This window comes from Narcine bancroftii, chromosome 11, assembly GCF_036971445.1.
Source record: "Narcine bancroftii isolate sNarBan1 chromosome 11, sNarBan1.hap1, whole genome shotgun sequence".
Taxonomy (NCBI): Eukaryota; Metazoa; Chordata; class Chondrichthyes; order Torpediniformes; family Narcinidae; genus Narcine; species Narcine bancroftii.
Genome location: NC_091479.1, coordinates 64,904,018 through 64,928,369, shown reverse-complemented (window position 1 = coordinate 64,928,369; position 24,352 = coordinate 64,904,018). Strand labels below are relative to the sequence as shown.

The 24,352-nt window shown below is 40.3% G+C and overlaps 1 protein-coding gene across 5 annotated transcripts in view; it reads left to right on the top strand.

Annotated features, from left to right (window-relative positions):
* The window catches only part of LOC138745821 (UPF0606 protein KIAA1549), a 350,579-nt gene that overhangs the window by 147,328 nt on the left and 178,899 nt on the right, over nt 1–24,352 (top strand). For all 5 annotated transcript variants that reach the window (XM_069903162.1, XM_069903161.1, XM_069903164.1 and 2 more), the window contains exons 4-5: nt 4,454–4,631; nt 16,414–16,544. In XM_069903162.1, coding sequence (XP_069759263.1) covers nt 4,454–4,631; nt 16,414–16,544 — 309 coding nt within the window. The remainder of the gene's footprint in view (nt 1–4,453; nt 4,632–16,413; nt 16,545–24,352) is intronic.

Sequence of the window (24,352 nt, the reverse complement as noted above, 5' to 3'; positions counted from 1 at the left end):
AGTTCAAATCCAGCACTGTGCGTAATGAGTTTGTGCATTCTCCCTGTGTCTGCACAGGTTTCCTCCGGGTACTCCGGTTTCCTCTCACCCTTCAAAAAAATGTACCAGGGTAGTAGGTCATTTGGGTGTAATTGGGTGACATGGGCTTGTGGGTTGAAAGGGCCTGTTGCCATGCTGTATGTCTAATTATTTAAAAAAATACATATTCCCAACATGACTGCAGTGAAGTGGAGACAGTTGTCTATCTCTTTGCAGTATGCAGATTAGCTAAGAGTGTGTGGAGAAGGATGCAGTGGTCCTTTTCATGGTTCTTCCCCAGCAGCAGTGTGACAGGACTCTCTTTTATGGACTGTTCCTGGGGACGTACAGAGTGTGAGACATCCAGCACAACTGGAAGATCATCAACTCGATGAAAGATGCATTTTGGTCTGCTCAAAACTTGTAGTCTTTCAGCACATGGAGATGTCAATGAGGGAATGCTGCCGACTGACACATTCCAGACTGCACGACACACTGAGGCTTGGTACAAGTACAGAGAGGACAAGGTGTCATAATACTTTAGGGCACTGTGGGGAAGCATCACAGGCTGAAGTTCTTCCATTACCAGATATTGAGGTGCTGAGACCAAGGAAAACGATGTCAAACAACAGAGGAGTGAGTAATGACAAGGTGCCACAGTGCTAGCAATGGTGTAAATAGAAATAAATGTAACAATCAACAATGATGGAAATGTATGGATATGGAACTAAGGGTGAGAAGAGACTTTGATGAAGGGGACAAGCCCAAAACATTGGTTATCTATTTTTATCTTTGCTACATAAAGGATACTGTTTAACCTGCTGAGTTTCTCCAGCATTGTTTTTACTTCAACCACAGTGTCTGCAAACCTTCGTGATTTACTCCTTGATCAGTTTTCCTTTGTAAATAATTTATTGTAAATAAAGTCTATTTTTGGTTAAAAAAAATATTCTTTTTTTTTTCTTTGGCTTGGCTTCGTAGACGAAGATTTATAGAGGGGTAATGTCCACGTCAGCTGGAAGCTCACTTGTGGCTGACAAGTCTGATGCGGGACAGGCAGACACGGTTGCAGCGGTTGCAGGGGAAAATTGGTGGGTTGGGGTTGGGTGTTGGGTTTTTCCTCCTTTGTCTTTTGTCAGTGAGGTGGGCTCTGCGGTCTTCTTCAAAGGAGCTTGCTGCCCGCCGAACTGTGAGGCGCCAAGATGCACGGTTGGAGGCGATATTTCTTTAGGCAGTCCTTGTACCTCTTCTTTGGTGCACCTCTGTCACAGTGGCCAGTGGAGAGCTCGCCATATAACACGATCTTGGGAAGGCGATGGTCCTCCATTCTGGAGACATGACCTGCCCAGCGCAGTTGGATCTTCAGCAGCGTGGATTCGATGCTGTGGCTTTGCCATCTCGAGTACTTCGATGTTAGGGATGAAGTCGCTCCAATGAATGTTGAGGATGGAGCGGAGACAACGCTGGTGGAAGCGTTCTAGGAGCCGTAGGTGATGCCGGTAGAGGACCCATGATTCGGAGCCGAACAGGAGTGTGGGTATGACAACGGCTCTGTATACGCTAATCTTTGTGAGGTTTTTCAGTTGGTTGTTTTTCCAGACTCTTTTGTATAGTCTTCCAAAGGCGCTATTTGCCTTGGCAAGTCTGTTGTCTATCTCGTTGTCGATCCTTGCATCTGATGAAATGGTGCAGCCGAGATAGGTAAACTGGTTGACCGTTTTGAGTTTTGTGTGCCCGATGGAGATGTGGGGTGCTGGTAGTCATGGTGGGGAGCTGGCTAATGGAGGACCTCAGTTTTCTTCAGGCTGACTTCCAGGCCAAACATTTTGGCAGTTTCCGCAAAACAGGGCGTCAAGTGCTGAAGAGCTGGCTCTGAATGGGCAACTAAAGCGGCATCATCTGCAAAGAGTAGTTCACGGACAAGTTGCTCTTGTGTCTTGGTGTGAGCTTGCAGGCGCCTTAGATTGAAGAGACTGCCATCCATGCGGTACCAGATGTAAACAGCGTCTTCATTGTTGAGGTCTTTCATGGCTTGTTTCAGCATCATGCTGAAGAAGATTGAAAAGAGGGTTGGTGTGAGAACGCAGCCTAGCTTCACGCCATTGTTAATGGAGAAGGGTTCAGAGATAAAAAAAGATAATTATACATTAATTAACCATCCATTACTCATCCACCCATTATTCCCATCACTTGCTCATTAATCAACAGAAAATTCTTTCTTTAACGGTTTCTATGTATGATTTGTCAAACCTGTTGAATCTTCAGCCAAATTTCCCAGTTTTTTTTTACTCTTTCAGTAGGAGTTCCTATCTTGAAGAATCTATATAGAAGGTATTCTTTAATCTCAATGTCTTTTCTTTAATGAGGAGCCAACACTGTACATTGTAATCAATATTTGGTAAAACCTCTATTATCCTTTTGCTTTACATCCTGTTTATAAGACCAAAGTGCTGTTGGACTTTACACAATTTATGCAGACAATTCCAGGAAATTATTTGTTTAAATTGCCAGGTTTTCTGCTTATCTTATCCTTAGTTTCAAGTTGAGCTCCTATTCCTTGATTTTCTCAAAATAAAATGTATATCCTAATTCATATTATCTCCTTGTGCTTTCTGACTCGAGTTAAAATGGATTAAAAGACTTCAATGTGAGTGTGTATATGCACACTAACAGTTGAATGGGGGTTGAACCTTGGAATTTACTGGGAACTTATCGGTTCATCTGCCAGTGTGAATGCTCCGAGCCTGGTGGGGTGAGGTGGGGGGGTGGGGGATACAAGTCAACCCGGGACTGATGTGAATGGACCACCTGCTATGCCACATAGCCCCATTCACATTCGTGAACTGCTTCAATGAACCATTTGTAGATCCATTCACATTGGACCAATATTAACCAGTTCTCTGCGCCCTTTCACATTCACCACCCAGCATGGCAGAGCAAAGGGTGCCTATCCTCCAGCGGTGACGACCTGCATACCCCCTGTTCCATTCACATTGGGTGAACCGGTACGTCGATTAAAAACAAATCGATGATGATACTACCTCCGTAGGTGGTTCATCCCTGGGGCGATTTGACCCCTGTGTTCTGGTTCACTAGCATTCACACTGACATGTTAACTGGTAGATTGGTGGTTAATTACTGGGTTAAATTGCCAGGGTGAAAGGGGCTACTGTCTGTGTGGTTGCATCATCTTGGTGGGATACAGTCAGTCTGGCCAAGTTGTTTGGAGGGAAGGTCAGTGTTTCAGTGTAGTTAAGGCTAGTGTTCTGCTTTTGAAGGTTTTTAGTGTAGGTGTTAGTGTAGAATTTATGTGACATGACACGTAGTGTTAGTATAATTTTAGTATTAGTGTCGTTATATTTCGAAGGTTTTTAGTATTAGTGTGTAGTATTACTGTTAGTGTAGTTTTAATATTGGTGTTATGTTCATGGTGGCCAACTGGAGGGACTGGGAGGTGCGAGAGCTCCTCTCGATAATGGCTGAGGAGGAAAACTCCAAAAGTATAATGGGCCGTTATATAAAAGGGTCACCTATAGGCTCAGGGACCTAGATTTGACACTAGGTCTGCCACATTATGAGGGCAATCACAAGGCACAAAGATTTGACATTAGGGAGTTGTTCTGTGGATTTGCCCTCAGTTTGAACAGTTTGAAGCTCACTGCAGTAGATTTTTCCACGCTTTTTTATAAATTGTGTACATATGTTTTATTAAATTGTGTATGTATTTTCCCATGCTCTTTTATATCTTAGTAAGTTTTGTGTGTTATTCCCCCCCCCCCTTTCATAAATTGTGTGTGTATCTCCTTTATTCCTACTATAATTTCACTGCCCTGCATGGACGTAATCCGCCACTCAGGGTGACACCACTGGAGGCTGGGCCCCCACAACTCCATGATACCGGGTATTTAATGTTAAAGGGCACACGAACCCAGAATTTCATGATCCAGTATGAATGTCCCACCCGGTATTTCAACAGCGGTCTTTCAAATGTCTATTTAGTGGGTTGCCAATGTGACAAGGCCTTTGAGAGTGTATGTATTTTATATATGTTTTTTAATTTTTATAAATAAATAAACTATTCTATTGCGATTGGTGTTTTTGAGATGTTAGGCAGTATAACGATATATTTCTTTTTATGCTCATTCTAATTTTTTCATAAAAGATTAATGCTTTAATATTTTGTAAATTCCCTTGTTCCCCGGAATGCACCCAATTACCATATAAACATTTAAATTGCTCACCTGAATTCCATGAATCATTTTATATTTATTAGTGATTTAAAGTGTCCAATGGAATAAAGTTCCATGAATGTATGTTTTTATGTTTAGAATTTGTGAAAATGAAATTTTCAATATGCTATTGTTGATGTACATGTTGCCTCGCTATGTTTAGTAATATTTTTGCTTTATTTTCCTTTTCCATTCTTTGCCGCTAGATTTTTCAACCGAATCAAGAGTTCACGTTCATGGTAACAGCAGGCCCTGTTGTTTTCTCTGGTCCAGCAGTGCTCAATTCTCTCTCCCAAACCACCCTCGTTAGTGGTACCTCTCCTCTTATCCTTTCTCTCCAACCAGCTCTAACCACACCAGACCACCAGGCGCATGTTCAAATTGGTGAGAATCTACATTATGTTGTTTGATTCTGTGCCAGGCTGTCCACTCTAATTGTGCACCATGTTTAAGATATTTAGTTTGTGCATCTGGTTAACAATTCAGCCAACTGTCACCTTGGTGACATCTTGATATGTGGTAATATTTCAAAAACTGAAAAGATTCTGGATTTTCATATGTATGTAAATGAGTTAACCAAATCAAAGAGGTCTATGATAAAAATACTGTCATTTCTGAGATAGTACTTATAGTTGACTGAGAACTCCTGAATAAAGAGGAAAAAGAGATTTGTTCATTTACCTTTGCTTGGTGTGATCCAGTCATGCCAGCTTTGATGTACAAATTGGGTTGTAGGTTTAAACCCATCAATGCTTTCAGCCATAATTTATCCAACAAAGTAAACAAATAGTTGTAAACAACCTAAGAAAGAGACAAAAAAGTATATAAAACAAAAACTTCTCTAATAACCAAACACTTATCTTGCAAAGTTATGATTAAACATAAGTGTTCCATTAATGCATGAAAGAAAGGACAACCAAACTGAGTTCTGAAAATCATTAAGGAAAGGACCCCATAAATTTAGAAAATTAAGATTCATTATGTTAGTAGAGCATCTAATTTTTTTCCAGAGTCAAGCATGCCATTACATCACATGATCATTGAGTGTGTGTAGGAGGGACTGCATCCTTCCATTGGATAAATATAGATCTTCTTGCAATAAGAAGAGCAAAGACAACTGCATTGGATTGTAGCCCAGACAAATTTAAATCAGTTGATTTACTTATTTCAAATTGAGCAAGAAAAGGATTAGGAAACACATAATCTACCACAATTTACTGTGATTGTGCAGCATCTGTAATGCAGTGAAACATCCCGAAGGACCTTAAAGGATTGCAACCAATTAAAATTTGGACAAAATACACTCTAAGTAGATATTGTGAGAAGTCCTGAGGTTATCAGGAGACTTTTGGCAGAAATTGTACTCTATTCTTTGTTGATGTGGTGGGGGGGGGGGGGGGGAGGGGGTGAGGGAGGAAACTTGAGGTACTGGTTTACCATCTGTTTTAATCAATATTCCTTTGCCATCTTGGCCAGTCAATAATTTTAATGGGCTTATAAGACAATGAAACTTGGAAGAGGTACTTTTAGTGTCATTGAAGTTATCTCATTGTACCACTGCTCGAAGGCCAATTGAGGATGGATGCATTTATATAGTGAGGGTTTTAAGAATGTCAGGTCATCTTAAACAGCAAAGGTGTAATCAATATTGCAAGAAGTGTAAAAGAAATGTTCACAACTGTAACTTGCATAAATATCAATGCCTGTATCTCAATGATCACATTATTTTCTTTTTGATTGAGTAGAATCAATCACTATCTCCCAGATATCCAAGTAGATTGTGGACCTATTTGGAGATGAGGTAGCAGTTAGTCTGCAGGTTGCAGGCAGCTAGAGATGCCTGCGTGACAGTGTGAATTATTATAATCATGTTTGCCAGTAGAGTCGCCACTGAAATCAACTCATTGCTGTAAACTTGATGTATTTAGCTCATTACAAGCTTATAAAAGATCCCGATAAAATTGGAAATAGTTCATTCTTCATTCAGGAATCTGATGGCAGAAGGGAAGAAACCGTCCTTGTGTCGCTGAGGGCTCATCTTCAGGCTCCTGTATCTTTTTTCCAATGATAGCATAGTGAAGAGGGCCTGGCCTGGGAGATGAGGGTCCTTGAGCATGGAGGCTGCTTTCTTAAGACACCATTTCTTGTAAATGTCCTTGATGGATTGAAGACCAGTTCCCATGATGTTGCAAGCTGAGTTAACAACCCTCTGGACTTTTTTCCTGTCCTGAGTGTTGGCACCTCCAAACCAGACAGTGATGCAACCAAACAGAATGCTCTCCATGGTACACCTGTGTAAGTTTTCGAGAGTCTTACTGAATCTCCTCAAACTCCTCACAATGTATAGCCGCTGGCAAGCCTTCTTCATGATGCATCAACGTGGACGCCCCAGGACAGATCCGTAGAGATTGTAAGGTAAAACATCATGAGATGGGAATGTGCAGGGCTGTAACAAGATGTGAATGCATCCTTGTACTTACAAGATAAGAGAGACATTGATGGATTGAGAGGCAGGAAGCTAGCAGGGAAAGGATAGCAACAGTTTTAGTCATTGGACAAGTAATGATATGATGATGTTCTAAGCATGTATCCAAGGGTATAAAAAATCACCATTTTGCTGATAACGGCAGAATGCATTCTCCGACTAACATGGTTAGTCGCAAGTGTTACAATCCGGTAATAAAGAACAAAGAACCCTGATTTCGACTCAGTCTGGTGTTTGTCTCACTCATTCATGAACAAAGCAGACCTAACAAGATGTGGGCACCCAGGAATTTGAAGTTCTTGACTCTCTCCACTGCTGATCCCCTAATGAGGAATGGTTCCTGTTCTACTAACTTCCCCTTCCTGAAGTTCATAATTATCTCCTTGGTTTTGCTAACTTTGGGTGTAAGGTTGTTGTTGTGACACTACTGAACGAGCTGATCCATCTCCCTCCTGTATGTTTCCTCATTGCCGTCTGTGATTCTGCTGACAATGGTGGTGGCATGGGCAAATTTGCAGGTAGCATTTGAATTGTGCTTTGCCATGTAGTCATCAGTGTAAACTGAGAAGAACAGTGGGTTAAGCACGCATACTTGAAGTGCGTCTGTGCTGATTATCAGGGCGGAGGAGATGTAGTTTCCAATTTGTACTGACTGTACATCCAGCAGCACCCATGAAAATCTTGTTGGAATTTGTCTGTAAATTGAATGGTAAATGTTATTCCTTTATTCTAACTCCAAAAGCTGGGCCCCCATCCCTCGATCTACTGTTAATAGTGATATTTTAAAAATGCATTAAAATAATTTAGAAATTCCAAATTATTTATCATCCAGATTTAGAAGTAACCTATGAACTGCTAGTGTAATGTAGAAATAAGTGCCAAGTAATTAAAATTATATTAAATCTTTAACTACACTTGTGTGTCTTATCAATTCAAAACAGTAATCCATTGAGGGATACATTTGTGGTGGGTCCTACTTCATTCACTTTAAGATGAGGAATTTTGTGAAAATAATAAGATATTGGATCAGATATTTTGCTTAAAAAGTGATTGTTCCCAATGCAATTAAACCAATGCTTGGAACTCTTTAAAATGCAACTTGGAGTTCATCTGGACAATAATCCCAGATACCTATGCTCAGGAGGACTGCAGATTTGCACATATTTTGCAGCATTGGCTGTTGAGGCCATTGACTGTTGTCCCAGCAGTCTCATTGCATTCATGAAGAGGAAACTGGTGTAGCGATAGGATGAGGATTTGTTATTATTCTTTCATTCAGTTCATTTGAACTGTAGCCTGTTACTTCTTTCTTTTGAGTAGCTGCAATTCCCATCCCTTTATACTACTTTATCCTATATCCTCAGTCCTGATTTTTTTCACCTTGGTTGAATTGCATTTTCCCTTGACAATGACAACAGGCCAGAACCAACGTTATGGTCAATTTGTTTTCCTCACCTTTCAGGTAAAATGTAGAATACAGCACAGGAAGGAACCCTTCGGCCCAAGTAACCTGCACCATAGATGATACCAAATTAAACTAAATTTCTTCTGCCTGCACATGATCCATATCCTTATATTCACTGCATATTCATGTGTCTATCTTAAAAAAAAATCTTTAATACCAACGTTGTTTCTGCTTCCACCACTGCCTCTGGCAGTCAATGTCTGTAATAAAGACATTTGCAATTTTAGCTTTACATGTACATATTCCTTAGAATATGGTTCATAATTTTTGAAAGACATCTGATTGAATACGAGATGGCCTGTTTCTGTACTGTAATTGTTATATGGTTATATGTTATAAAAAACACTGATCGATTAGAATAATGTTGGGCAGAGAGGTTTTAGCAAAATGCAGAGGCCAAGGAATTTGACATTGTTTGACTTGGAAAAGAGTAAGAATTGTTCAGGAAGGTTTTGATAAATTGGGAACAACAATTTCAACTAGCAGAAGAGTCAATGGCGAGAGAATACAATTCAAAGGTAATTGGCAAAAGAACTGGGTTGTGAAATAATGAGAGTTGTAGAGAGTAATGTATCCTGGAATTCTGTCCTGAAATCATACTTGATTGCAAGTTTTGAAGGGAATAGGTTATGCTTTTAAAGTAAGAACAGAGAACGAACAGGAGAAGGATGAATCAGAGAGCTGTTCCAAAAAGCCAACAGGCATGCTGATTAGCATGGCTTTCTCCATGTTGTATAATTATGTGCAGGAGAAAGTTATCTTTACATGATAACATCAACAGTAGTAGACATCAGTTGTCCATTGTGTATATCAGCAAAAGAGTACTGGACTAGTTTAATGCATGCATTAGAAGGCATGACTCTTGACTCCATGTGTCCATAAAGCAGCACCTACTGATTTATTATGAATTGACAAATAGGTTCATGTTAGCACTGACTGTCATAAATGTGGGCAAAGTAGATGGATTTCTCTTTGAGCCTCATCCTCAGCCTTGTATCTACAATCTAGACTGCTTCTTTTCACTGAAATGGGGACTGTATCTGACCAGTAAAATCTTGGAGATGGGATTTTTAAAATGTAATTGACCTAATTCAGTGACAGAACTGGACTGTGATCAAAGGAAATTATAGCGCCTTTGTTATGTAGCAGAGGTGGGTTTTGTTGACACTGCTACAGAGAGAAAATGAACTGAATTGTTGATTGAAGTAGAACGAGCGGTTCTTTAATTCAAATGGAACGGAACTAATTAGTTATGAATTCGCTTCATTTGAGCAATAATTCTACAATGATATGGCAGTAAAGTGAGAACATATTCACTACAAAGTGGCAAAGACTAAATTGATGCCAGAGAAGTGTCAAATCGAACTTTTCCTTGAACTTAGAACAACAATGTTAGAGTTGACGGACAAAAGGAGAATGACCAAGTAACGAGTTCAAGAGTTAAGGACAAGACCTGCCGCTGTACAACACCACAAGCAATGTGGTTGAGGATCTGAGCAATAACACAAAAGAGATGATTCAGCTTGCTGGTAAAGAACAACAGTAAATAATCTCTGAGAGATTGTTGCAAGAAAGGAATGTTAAAATAATTGGAGGTAATAGCTTCCCCAGTGGTCTGTGGACCAAGTTCTCCTCCACTGTTACTTTACTCTGTCACATTCTTCACTTTTGCCATCTCGCTGCTTAAAATAATAAACGCTGAGGGGATGGGGGGAAGAAAGGAGAAGTGGAGCTGATTCCAAGCTTTCACAACCTTTTTTTTTGAAACTTTATTTATTGATTTTAACATATGAAGAAAGTAAGTAATTCATGTGCAGAAAAAATACAAAATAAAGTAATACAAGTACAAAGTAACATAGTTAATACAATACCAATCTCGGCATCTCCCCCTAAGAACTAAAAACTAAGATTAAAAACAAAACTATTTTTAACCCCTAAACCCACCCTCCCCACCCCCACGATAAAGAGTGAAGGATTAATACTATTAGTATAATAAAAAAAAATATATATATCTTAAAAAAAAGATCGATATATAAGCTTTCACAACCTTTATCTTCCACTAGATTCAGAGCTCCAGCAACAAGCTATTAAAATAGTCAATATTCCCAGGTAGCAGAGAATAAGACCTATCTATCAGTGGATGTCCTCTCTAGTAACAGGAATACCGGCCAATGGTAACAGCCACTTAAAGTCTCTGCAACAGCACTGGCATGAGAAAATCCAAATCACTCTGCCAAGACATGACTATAAAGCTACGAGGAATTGCCAGTCCTTGCAATAGCGGCCTAATTATAATGGAAATAACCAAAACTGCAGAAATCTGGAACAAAAACAGGAAAAGCAAGTCGGGCAACATCCGTAGAAAAAAAAGTCAACATTTTGACTATCACCTTATCTCCCTTCTGGATCAAGCATCTTGATTGGCATTATCCTTTTAAATCAAAAGACTCTTGTGAGCCTCTACCTGCAACATGGTTTGAGTTATGTTCTTGAGTGAATAGAATAATGTGTAAGCATTTTGCTGAGTAAGCCATTTGTACTCAAGTCAAGAGTGGTGCAAAGTCCCACTGAGTGTTGCTCTGGGTATCATATATTTTGATCCTGTTCAATGGACGTAGGCAGTTGTTTACTTGAATTCTGCGATTCACAGGTGGTGTGTTATACTGATGGCAGGCACCGCCTCCCAGTTCCGCCCCCATCTACCCATATAGAACCCTGGTTTCCTGCCTAAACCCTGAGCCCCTCTGAAGACCACTGTAACACCCTACCCTCAGTTATAAGCTAATAAAAGCGTATGTTCTCCCTCCAGTCATGAGAACTTTTATTCATGCTACAGCATGTTTGGCTGACTCATTGTAGCAAGCTTGTGTATGACTGAAATGCTGAAAGACCATGAGCAAAAAAATGGAAGTCTAACAAGTGTAGAAGCTCCAATTGTTCAGTGGAAGTAACAAAGAAGATAAGCAAGTAGCTGTAGTAATTAAAAGATTTAAAAAAAAGATGATGATATTCAGCAGACCAAAGAAATTGACTTCCTTGATGAAGAATTCCAAGTGTTAACAGTATAGTGTAGACATAATGGATACCTCTGGGAGCCCTTTCATTATTCACTGAGAAATATTTGTAGCTCTTCCCTTCAAGTACTGTTTTCATACTTGTAAGAGGTTTTTGAGTTGCAATATGTAATTGTGGTCATGAATATTGCTACCAATGAGATAGATTCAGGCCCAAAAACAATGGTAGATGATGATTTCAAGTCCTAAGCAGTAGTACAGTGTATACATCAGGAAATTAGATGCATGAAACAAGAATAATCACTGGAGGCTAATTTACCTCACAACTGGGCTAATCAAACTCAGCAATATTATGGGATCAACTCATGGATTGCATGTAAGATGGTTTTCTAGAGCAAGATGTCAGTTGAGTTCATATTCTTGCTGTTAAGGAGCCTCAGGAAAAAGCAGTCAAATTTTATTCTCTGTAATTAAATGTAAGCAGGAACCAGGCTATAATGTTGCAAATAAAGAACAAAAAAGTCTAAGCATTGGTAAAATTTCAGAATTCAAATCAAGACATTGATTTAAAAAAATGGAAAGTGTCATGCGAGTAATCTGGTGAGAAACATGAGTAGACAACTAGCTCTCATGCTTATCAAATGGTAAGCATGCAATTTGGACCCATTAGAGCTGTTTGATGTGCCTTTTGTTTTTGGAGATGAATTATGTTTGCTTGAGTTTGTTAAATGTACACCAGTACATTTGCATTAAGAACAGGAGCACTTTTGTTGAGGTTGTTTGTCTTGGGAGATATTTGAAGTCTGATCAGGAGCACTCAACATGGATTTGTGGGAGGAAGGTCATGTTTGACCAATCTGATTGAATTTTTTGAAGAGGTGACTAGGAATGTGGATGAGGGTAGCGCAGTGGATGTTGTCTATATGGACTTCAGTAAGGCCTTCGATAAGGTACCACATGGAAGGTTAGTTAGGAAGGTGCAGTCTTTAGGTATAAATTTTGAGATAGTCAAATGGATTGAACATTGGCTGAAACGGAGAGGCCAGAGAGTGGTAGTGGATAATTGTCTGTCAGGTTGGAGGCCGGTGACCAGTGGTGTGCCTCAAGGATCTGTATTGGGCCCATTGTTGTTTGTTATATACATTAATGATCTAGATGATGGGGTGGTGAATTGAATTAATAAATATGCAGACGATACTAAGATAGGTGGAATAGTGGATAATGAAGAAGGTTTTCAAGGATTGCAGAGGGATTTGGGCTGCTTAGAAAAGTGGGCTGAAAAATGGCAGATGGAATTTAATGCTGATAAGTGTGAGGTGCTTCATTTTGGTAAGAAGAATCAGAATAGGACATACGTGGTAAATGGGAGAGCATTGAGGAATACAGAAGAGCAGAAAGATTTAGGAGTAACGGTACATCGTTCCCTGAAGGTAGAAACTCACGTGAATAGGGTGGTGAAGAAGGCTTTTAGTATGCTGGCCTTTATCAATCATTGCATGGAATATAGGAGTTGGGAGGTGATGTTGAGATTGTATAAGACGTTGGTGCGGCCTAATTTGGAGTTCTGTGTGCAGTTGTGGTCGCCTAATTATAGGAAGGATATAAACAGAGTGGAGAGAGTGCAGAGAAGGTTTACCAGAATGTTACCTGGGTTTAAGCATCTAGAGTATAGGGAGAGATTGGACAGATTAGGTCTTTATTCTTTGGAGCGTAGAAGGTTGAGAGGGGATTTGATAGAAATATTTAAGATTATGAAAGGGATAGACAGAGTGGATGTGGATAGACTATTTCCGTTAAGAGGAGGAAAGATTAAAACAAGAGGACATGAGTTAAGAATTAAGCGGCAGAGGTTTAGAGGTAACATGAGGGGGAACTTCTTTACTCAGAGAGTGGTAGCCGTGTGGAATGATCTTCCGGGAGAAATAATGGCGGCAGAGTCAATTGTATTATTTAAGAAAAGGTTGGACAGGTATATGGATGAGAAGAAGGTGGAGGGTTATGGTCATTGTGCAGGTAGGTGGGACTAGAGAGGAGTATTTGGTTCGGTGCGGACTAGAAGGGCCTAATGGCCTGTTTCTGTGCTGTAATTGTTATGTTATGTTATTTGAGAGTTCACCTGCTTAAGGGATGCCTACAGGCATCTTCAAGGGCAGAGCACTCCTGACTTTTGGCACCATTGCTGCATTGGAGCAGCCAGTTGTAGTTGAAAATGCTACCTAAAAAAATAAATAGACATTGTTTTGAAATTGAATGAATAGACTTTATTAATCAAATTGAATAAAACTAATGAGTTATGAATTAGGCTTTATTTGATCCAGAGCGGGATCGCGGGAGAGGCCAGGCAATCGATTAACAAGACCATTTCTAGCACTGAATATATGGCAGCATGAATAATATGGCAGGGCTGATTCCACTAACCAGTAAAAAGCAGCCTTTGATATGGATTACTGTCAAAAGTAAAGATTAATACAGTGCCCTCCATAATGTTTGGGACCAAGACACTGTTTTACCTTTATTTGCCCCTATGCTCCATAATTTTCAATTTGTAATCAAATAATTCACATATAATTAAAATGCACATTCCAGATTTTATTCCAGGATATTTGTATACATTTTGATTTAACCCATGTAGAAATTGCAGCACTAATTATATATAGCCCTCCTAATTTTAAGGTAGCATAATATTTGGGACATGGATCATCATGGAACAGGTGAAGAGGGTGAGCTTCCCTAAGTTCTTGGGAGTCACTATCTTGGAGGATCTTTCCTGGATCCAACACACCAAAGGCATCGTGAAGAAACCATGTCAGTGCGTCTACTTCCTCAGGAGTTTGCGGAGGTTTGGTATGACATCAGAAATCATGGCAAATTTCTACAGAGGTGTGGTTGAAAGTGTGCTGACCGGCTGCATCATGATCTGGTATGGGAACACCAATACCCCTGAGCATAAAGCCCTGCAAAAGGTAGTGGACACAGCCCAAGACATTACAGACAAAACCCTCCCCGTTATTACATTTATAGGGAACGCTGCCATCGAAGGGCAGCAGCAATCATCAAAGACCCACACTTCCAATCTCACGCTCTGTTCTTGCTGCTGCCATCAGAAAAGAGGAATACAAGAATTGAACCACCAGGTTCAGGAACAGCTTCTACCCCTCCACCATCAGACTCCTCAATGACAAACTCAATCAGAAACTCACTTCAGGACTCTTACTTGTGGACTTTATTGATTTTCTTTTTGTTCTCTCTGTAGTACACAGTCAGTTGGCTTACATTCATTATCATTTACAGTCCTTTGTTTCTTTAATGTTTCTGCTGTGTAGAGTTTTTTTTTTGCACTACCAAATAGTAGTAATTCTGCTGTGCCCGCAGGAAAAAAGAATCTCAGGGTTGTATGTGATATCATGTATGTACTCTGACAATAAATCTGAATATGATTCATGGGTGTTTGTGAGTACTCAGGTATGTTTAATTGCTTAATTGGTGCAGGTATTAGAGAGCTAGGCTGGCTTGCTTAGCATTTGTTCACCTTTTTGCCATTTTTCAACATGAGGACCAGAGTTGTGGCAATGAAGGTCACTGAGGGCATGATGAGGCTGAAAAACAAGAATAAAACAGTATAAAACAAAATCAACAGTATGGAACCTCATTAAGAAGAAAGAGCAACCTGGTGAGCTCAGTAATCACAAAGGAAGACCTCTACAGCTATTGTTTGAAGAATTCTCATCATAATGAAGAACAATTTCCCAACATATGTCCGACAGATCAGAACACTCTTCAAGAGTCAGGTGTGGATGTGTCAATTAAGTCTGCAGAAGACTTCATGCAAAGAAATACAGAGGCTACAGTGCAAGATGCAAATCACTAGTTAACTACAGAAAGGATGGCCAGATTAGTTTGCCAAGAGGTGTTTAAAAGAGTCTGCAGAAATCTGGAACAAGGTCTTGTGAACAGATGAGACCAAGATTAACCTGTATCAGAGTGATGGCAAGAACAAAGTGTGGAGGTCTAAAGATCCAAAGCATACTACCTTTGCCATGATTTACATCTTCCAGTTTAGCCTCTGTTTATGAAGTCTCCTGAAGACAGTAGTTATTGACATGTCCACACCTGCTTCTTGAAGAGGGTTTCTAATCTGTCAGGTATGCATTTTCATCATGATAGTGAGAATTCTTCTGTTGCCAGCAGTGGAGCTCTTCCTTGGAATACCACTCCCTTTGTGATTACCGAGCTCACCAATGGGTTCTTTCTTCTAAATGATGTTCCAAACAGTTGATTTTGGTGATCTTGAGGTTTGGGCAATGTCTCCTACTGTTTTATTCTTGTTTTTCAGCCTCATAATGGCCTCAGTGACCTTCATTGCCACAACTCTGGTCCTCATGTTAAAAAATAACAACTACAGACTCGAAAGGTGATCAAAAACCTAGAAGCAAGCTGATCTCTCTTATACCTGCACCAGTGAAGCAATTAAGAATGCCTGAGTACTCACAAAAACCTGTGAAGCCCAATGCCCTGAAATGGTGGGTCTCTAAATTAGTAGTGCATTGATGTCTACATGGTCAAAGTAAAATGTCTACAAATAACTATATGTGAATTGTTTGATTACAAATTGAAAATTGTGGAGCACAAGGGTAAATAAAGGAAAAAAAATGTCTGTCTCAAACATTAAGAAAGGGCACAGTATATAGCTCACCTTGCAAATGACAGAATTTAATTGTTGCACTCTCCTCCAGTATCTTTGAGTTGTCCAACACAGCCTATTCCTGAATAAAAATTTGCTCCGTCTACAATCTGCCTCTCACTGAACTTTCTGAGTTGTTCGCTGAAGTCACTTGATGGTGCAATCAAAGTGGCCAATTCTGTCTTCAACACCAATGCAGGCATACCGTCTCATCAACAGTAGCATAAGCCTAGGCTAGTTTAAAAACCCTGCTTCAGCAAAGAGTGAGCTTTTCCCAAGTCACTGCTGGCCCGAGCAACAGGGTTGAACAGTGGCTCCATGCTCCTGTTCATGCTTTCGTCTCCACTTTGGATTGTTTGTCCTGAGCACCTGGTTTAGTGAGTAGCATGCATCCAAAAACACTCAAAAGGTGAAATTCCTGAAACATAATTTTTGTCTCTTATTCTAACAATAGCATATTAATAAAATATATCTCAAAACAAAAAAAAAGTGCTTTTTTAATGTATCTTATTTTGCTTAAGTTCTGCAGTTTGTTCCTCGTTATGTCGATGTGAGATTTTGCAACTTTACACAGAGAATTGAGAAAGGGCTGACAATGGCATTTGCAGAAGTGCGACGAAGACGTCAGGAAAGTGGAGGTTTTACAGTCCAGGTAAGATGTGTTTGCCTTGTGAAGGTGAACCAAAAAGAGGGTTCAAAAGAGAGATAGCATTTCAAAATAAAGTAGTGTTTAATCTCTCCTTTCTCTTTATTTATTTGTCTTGCAATATATTCAGGCTAACTAGTGTAAGTAATATTCTTCATGATTCCTTTATTGTATGTAAAAAGGCAGGCGAAGAGTTACCATTAGTATGGCCTGGCATCTCTTACAGTAAGAGAGAGAAAAAAAAACAAAAGAGAGTCCCTTCAAAGACACTGAGTGTCCATGGAATCACCTCTCCCATTCATGTAACCATACCAACCCTTGTTCAAACCATTCGCAACCTGAGCTCTAAATCAAACCTCCAATATGGTCAGGAAGCCTTCAGCACCCAATGCCATTCAGGAGCCCTTTTTGCCCTCAGCACCCTCTTGAATCCTGGTTCTGATTCCTGGTTTCCATGAGCCAGTCTCCAACAGCTTGCAACTTCTGTGGATCCTTGAGCTGCTAAGCCCTCGCTAGTCTGCTGCCGTGGTCACTGCCCTATAGAATCATCTCCTATATTTCTCCTTCTGGATGAAAGTTGTTCTCCCTGTTACTTACCCTCTGCCAGTCTGCAACTCCCCCAGAGTCTACAAAACCTCATGGTCGTTACTCAGCACTGGTGTTGCAATCTAGGGCAAACAGGATCTTAATATAAAACCTGATTAAAACCTGTATGGAGCCATCAGCATTAGGTCCAGGCAGTTGGACCCTGCAGAGCAGCGGTGTGTATTTTCTTCCTACTCTCCAAGAACCACTTTAGCAGCAACACTGCCAATTATAACAGGTCTGGTAGGTAGAGTGGCAAGGACGCTGGGTTAATGGGTTTCTGTGATTATCTGTGTTAAGTGTATTGAAGTTAACATCAGAAAATACACAGATACAGGGTTTATAGTCTAGAAACTAAGCAGGGAATAGAGGGAACTGATCTAAAATAAAATAGTCTGAAATTATCATAATTAAGAGCCCAGCATATAGATTTCGGCAAAATTGAAATAAGAACACTTTTTTTTTGAGTAGTACAGTGATAGATATGATAGATAGAATTTGATGGTGAAGGTTCAGTTGAACAGCTCTTGGTGCCAGAGTCTAACCTTGGCAAAAAAATACATGAAATATATTGAGTTTAAGTTATAGTGTTGATGGCAACATCTGCATAAAGTAGCTTTAGTGGGTTTTTTTAAAAATTCATTACCTGCCAGAAACTTCCATGTAAGATATGAAAACCAGGTGAATTAATAATGGTGATTGATATGAAGTGTTATTTACTTAAGAGTGGATGTAGCCAATGTACTTATAGAGAAGCAATACTAAACAGCAATTTCAGGTTTTATATTTTGTCAGAGTACATTCTTTGGCTTGGCTTCGCGGATGAAGATTTATGGAGGGGTAAAGTCCACGTCAGCTGCAGGCTCGTTTGTGCCTGACAAGTCCGATGCGGGACAGGCAGACACGGTTGCAGCGGTTGCAAGGGAAAATTGGTTGGTTGGGGTTGGGTGTTGGGTTTTTCCTCCTTTGTCTTTTGACAGTGAGGTGGGCTCTGCGGTCTTCTTCAAAGGAGGTTGCTGCCCGCCGAACTGTGAGGCGCCAAGATGCACGGTTTGAGGCAATATCAGCCCACTGGCGGTGGTCAATGTGGCAGGCACCAAGAGCTTTCTTTAGGCAGTCCTTGTACCTCTTTGGTGCACCTCTGTCTCGGTGGCCAGTGGAGAGCTCGCCATATAACACGATCTTGAGAAGGCGATGGTCCTCCATTCTGGAGACGTGACCTACCCAGCGCAGTTTGATCTTCAGCAGCGTGGATTCTATGCTGTCGGCCTCTGCCATCTCGAGTACTTCGATGTTGGAGATGAAGTTGCTCCAATGAATGCAGACACTACATACAACCCTGAGATTCTTTTTCCTGTGGGTAAGGCAAAAGTACCACTTACTGGTAGTGCAAAAAAAACTGTACTCAATGTACTCATGTAAAGAAATGTAAACAAACTGACTGTACAATAGAGAGAGAGAAAAAAATATCAAGTGTTAAAGTGAGAGTCCTCAAATGAGTCTCAGATTGAGTTTGTCATTGAGGAGTCTGATGGTGGAGGGGAAGCAGCTGTTCCTGAACCTGGTGGAGTGAGTCTTGTCAGATTTCAGATTTATTGTCAGAGTACATACATGACATCATATACAACCTTTTTCCTGCAGGAATAGCAGAATTACCACTAATTGGTAGTGCAAAAAATAAATGACACAGCGAAAAAAACATAGAAACATAGAAGATAGGAGCAGGAGTAGGTCATTCGACCCTTTGAGCCCGCTCCGCCATTCAACGAGATCATGGCTGATCTTAAAGTTCAGTACCCCGTCCCCGCTTTCTCCCCGTAACCTTTAATACCCTTATACTGAAGAAATATATCTAATTACCTCTTAAATATATTTAATGAACCTGCCTCTACTGCCCTCTGTGGCAATGAATTCCACAGATTCACCACCCTCTGGGTGAAGAAATTCCTCCTCATCTCGGTCCTAAATGGTTTGCCTATTATCCTCAAACCATGGCCCCGGGTTCTGGATTTTCCCACCATTGGAAACATCCCATCTGCATCCATTCTGTCCAGTCCTGCCAGAATTTTATAGGTCTCTTTGAGATCCCCTCTCAATCTTCTAAACTCCAGCGAGTACAATCCCAATTTGCGCAATCTTTCCTCATAAGTCATTCCTGCCATTCCTGGTATCTGCCTGGTGAATCGCTCTGCACTCCCTCCATTGCAAGAACATCCTTCCTTAGATAAGGTGACCAAAACTGCACACAATACTCCAGGTGTGATCTCACCAAGGCCCTGTACAGCTGCAGTAAGGTATCCTTGTTCCTATACTCAAACCCTCTTGATATGAAGGCCAACATACCATTTGCCTTTTTAACCGCCTGATGTACCTGCATGCTCGCCTTCAGAGACTGGTGTACAAGTACCGCTAGGTCTCTCTACACTTCCCCATCTCTTAATCTATTGCCATTCAAATTGTAAGCTGTAAACAAACAAAAGAACTGTAAATAGATAACAAATGGAACAAGCTGACTGTACAATCCAGAAAGAACGTAGAAAATCAATAAAGTGCACAAGTAAGAGTCCTTAAATGAATCTCTGATAGAGTTTGTCATTGAAGATTTTGATGGTGGCGGGGAGTAGCAGCTTTTCCTGATCCTATGGTGCGAGTCTTGTGGCACCTATACCTCTTTTCTGAACAGAGATGTGCTGGGTCGTGTGCATCCTTGATGATTGCTGCTAATCTTCGATGGCAGTGTGCCCTATAGATGTTCTTGATGGTTGGAAGGTTTTTGTCTGTAATGTCTCAGGCCGTGAAGCCTTTTGCAGGGCTTTATGCTCAATGGTATTGGTGTCCCCATGGTAGACCATGATGTAACTGATTAACTTGTTCTTAAGATCCTTTTAACAGAGTAAAACAAGACAGTGTCATAAAATAAAATGTTCACCTTGCTTGTTTTGGCGAGGGGGGGTGGTGTAATAAAACAGATGATCAAATGTAGGAACCAAGAATTTAAGGAACGCCAAAGGAAAAATGAGTCAAGAGGTGCAGAGGTTTTTGGAGATTTTCAGCAAGTAACCGAAGGCAAGGTCTCCAGATATTGAGCAGTTAAAATTGGGGGTTGACAGAAAGTGAACATGTATTTCTTGGAGGGTTATAAGGCTAGAGAAGAATTATAGAGTTGCAGGAGATAATGCTGTTGCTAATAAAGAAAGGCATAGATAATGGAGAAACTCAGCTGTTAAACAGTGTGCTTCAATACCTTGATGAAAGGCTCAAGACTGAAACACATTATATATCTTTATCTTTCCTATATAGAGTACACTATTTGATCAGCTGAGTTTCTGCTGCATTGTGTTTTTATTTCAAGTACGATGTCTGCACATTTTCACGTTTTAAGTATGGATAATGAGTAAATGGGATTCGATTTGTGTTCAGAGAAATTTGGATAACCTTATCTTTACAACAGATGGTGGCAAGTAAGTTGAGGCAGGGATGGAGTCGGGAGGTGGAAAATGTTCTTTGTAATTATTTGGAATCTTATTGGCAAATATTAAAAACACTGGTTCAGGTTTATTAGTTGTGAGGGATGTGGGTGGAGTTGGTAGCTGGGCTACAAAAATAGTGTGAACCATGTACTTTGCCTTTGCTCTTCCCAATATTTAGCTTGATGTTTTATTAAAAGTGATGAATATCAGACACGCATGATGAATATCAGATATTCACAATAAATACAAAAATCAAAACTGCTACAATTTATATATAGAACAGTGGTCAGTAACTTTACCACAATTCTGTAATGACTTGTCGTAATTGGATTCTAAATCCCTTAATTGATTGGCAACATTCATTTAATTTCATGAGCTATTTTTGTATAGCAGATCACTGTGATTAGGAAGTGGGAATGATACAATGCCATTTGCAGGTGTCTGAAACCTAGAGGAATGAATTTAACGTTGAACCAAGTATAAAAAGAAGAATAAAGGGAGAAGAATGGATTTGATTGAGAAAAAAAATGAGGCTGATAAGGTTCCAGAAAGTTAAAAATCAATTGAAGCAACATGAAACATTTTTAATATTTAATTTTCAGTACAAAATTACAGAAAGGGATCATCAGGAGATGAGAGTGCACATTGGTTCTTATTCTGGTGGTCAAATCAGGTGTAGAAGGCATCAACCTCATCTGGGAGTGGAGTTTTGGTGTCTCCTCCTGCACCAGATATGGTTTTCAAAGTTCAGATTTATTGTCAGAGTATATATTAGACACACAACCCTGGGATTCTTTTTCCTGCGGACCAGGCAGAATTTCTACTGCAAAAAACTGTACTTGAGAAAATATGTGTATAAAAAAGAGAGAAATGTAAACAAAGTGCAAACAAACTAACTGCAATATGGAAAATAAGAGTCCTTAAACAAGTCTCTTTTGTTGTCTCAGAGTTTGATGATAAAGGGGTAGCAACTGTTCCTGAACCTGGTGGTACAAGTCTTATGACCCCTTTTCCTATTTTCTCATGGCACCAATGAGAACCAGGCTAGTCCTGGTTAGTGTGAATCCTTGATGATTGCTTCTGCTCTCTGATGGCAGTGTTCCACGTAGATTTTCTCAATGGTGGGGATTAATTTAACTTTGATGTCTGGGCATGTTTCTTCTACCTCATGCAGGGCCTTCTACTCAGTGGTATTGGCCATGATGAAGCCGGTCAGTATACTGTATACTGTTCCACTGCACATCTGTAAAAGTTTGCCATGGCCTTTGATGTCATACCAGACCTCTGCAAACTCCTGAGGAAGTTGAGACGCTGACATGCTTTCTTCAAGATGGCATTCGTGTGTTGGGTCCAGGAAAGAACCTCCAAGTTAGTGACTCCCAGGAAAGATCCTCCAAGATGGTGACTCCCAGGAATTTAAATTTGCTCACCCTCTCCACCTCTGATGCCCCAATGATCACTGGATTATACACCTCTTGTTTTCTGTTAATTAAGTCTACAATTAGCCCCTTGGTTTTGGTGACATTGAGTGCGAGGTTGTTGTCAGTGCACCATTCAGCTGAGTTTTCAATCTTCCTCCTGTATGCTGAGTCATCGCCCCTTTTTTATACAATCCACTTCTGTGGTGTCATCAGCACATTTGTAGATGGTGTTATTGTCAAACCAAACCACACAGTCATGAGTGTAAAGAAAGCAGAGTAGGGGGCTAAGAATGCAGCCCTCTGGTGCTCTCGGTGCTGATGTAGATTGTGGAGGAGATGTTCTTACCAACCCTCACTGATTGTGGTCTAAGGTGAAGAAATCCAGGATCCAATTACTCAGTGGTGTCTTGGAGTTTGCTGATTAGTTTTGACTGGATGATGGTGTTGAATGTAGCAGCTTATGTAATTTCGGCTGTACCACAACTGTCAGGTCTCCTTCATTGTTTTCATTCTCATCTGAATCTCCTCCTCACCCAGGAGATGGCATTACATACCTGCACCTTGTGTAGTTTTCTGTTAAATGTCTGTGATCTGCCTCTCAGCAGGTTCCATATTTCATTGTTTACCCAGGGCTTCTGGTTGGGGTAAACCCTAAACGATTTTATGGGACACACTTGGTCACAGTCCTTAATGGCCCTGGTGTAATCATTCAGATCTTCAGGTAAATCCATTGACTTGAGGCAGTCCTGTAGCCCTTTTTTTGCCTCCCATAACTATCTTCTGGCTGTCCTGATCTCTGGAGCCTCTCTTTAGGCTCTCTGCAGGCTGAAGGGACACCACCCACTGATCTGATTTACCAAAATGTGGTCTCGGTAAAGAGCGATGGGTCTTTCTTATCTTAGGGTAGCAGTGGTCAAGTACGTTAGGATCTCTGGTGCAGAATGTCACATGGTGGTGGTAATTGGGCAGGATTTTCTTGTGACAGGTCTGGTTACCAACTAGATTTTTACTTCGTCAGAGTGTGCCACTCTTGTTTACTGATCACATCATGTCGCTCCATAAGTGCCTGTTTGTGATTGGCATCGGGAGAGATATAAAGTCTGGTGTGAATCACTGCTGAGAATTCTCGGGGCAGATAGAAAGCGCTGCATTTGATTGATATTTGCTCTTCAGCAGTGGAGCAGGAGGTCAACATAACCTAAGTGCCCTTGCACCAGATGGTATCAACTCAAAAAGCACACCTATTATTTTGCCAGAATCCAAGTTCCTCTCTCTTTCCTTTGCCTACCAATTTGCTGCTTATTTTGACCTAGATTCTCTGGATGTATATTGTGACCTAGCTGCTCCTTGCTATTTGTATCTGGAGAGGATTATTTTGTGAGTCATTATGTAGCTTTTTTTTCCTGTAGATGTCCATCAACATCTCAAGAACGTCTATAAAGTGCTACAATTTATATATAGAACAGTGGTCAATAACTTTACCACAACTCTACTGAAGCAGCATGAAACTGCTTCATACCAGTTGCTGAACAGCAATAAGCACGTCCAATTTCCACATACCTTGTTAATTTGAACTACATTATCGCTCATTTCATTTGTTCCCAATGGGGACAATTTCATCTCTACTCATGGTGAATATGATATCCTGATAAAATTTGCAACCTTGAGCCCATCAACGTGACAGTTCCATATGGATTATGCTGTGTTACTCATGAAATTTGCTCTAAATGCGATCTTAACTTGAAGATTCGTGTTTTTATTCAAGAAAATGTTTTAGATTTCATGTTCTGTGATGCTTCATACACATTAGTGTCTGGCTAACATTTCTCCTTCAATCAATGAATAATGTTTTATTGATTAGTCATTTTTATGGTGGCTTACTGCTGTATAATGCATGTATCTGCATTGATTCACCTATTTTTGGTGGCCCCTTGGAATCAAAAAATAAATTGTTACTACTCCAGAACTGTGGGTTCTGAGGTGGCTGATGAAACCAAAAAGGGAACTGCAGACTTTGTTTGGACTGGATATCAGGAGATACTGATACGATGTGCAAGTCGGTTAATTTGTGAGGAGCTTTTCGCTGTTTCTGCATGTTCTGGATGAATTGTTGAAACTTTCAGTGCCATTCCAATTGCTCCCTCCCTCTTTCAGAAAGGTAATAGGCCAGGGATAACCAGAGGCCAGCAGGGTGCTTCTCTTTAACAAGGAAGTTTGAGATAATTCGTGAATTTTCTCGTGTGTCTGCCTGGAAATTTCTTCCTGTGACATAACAAAGAATAAGAGTCTGGTATCAGTTGTGTGAGTCTGGTATCAGTTGTGTGAGCAATAAGGCTTC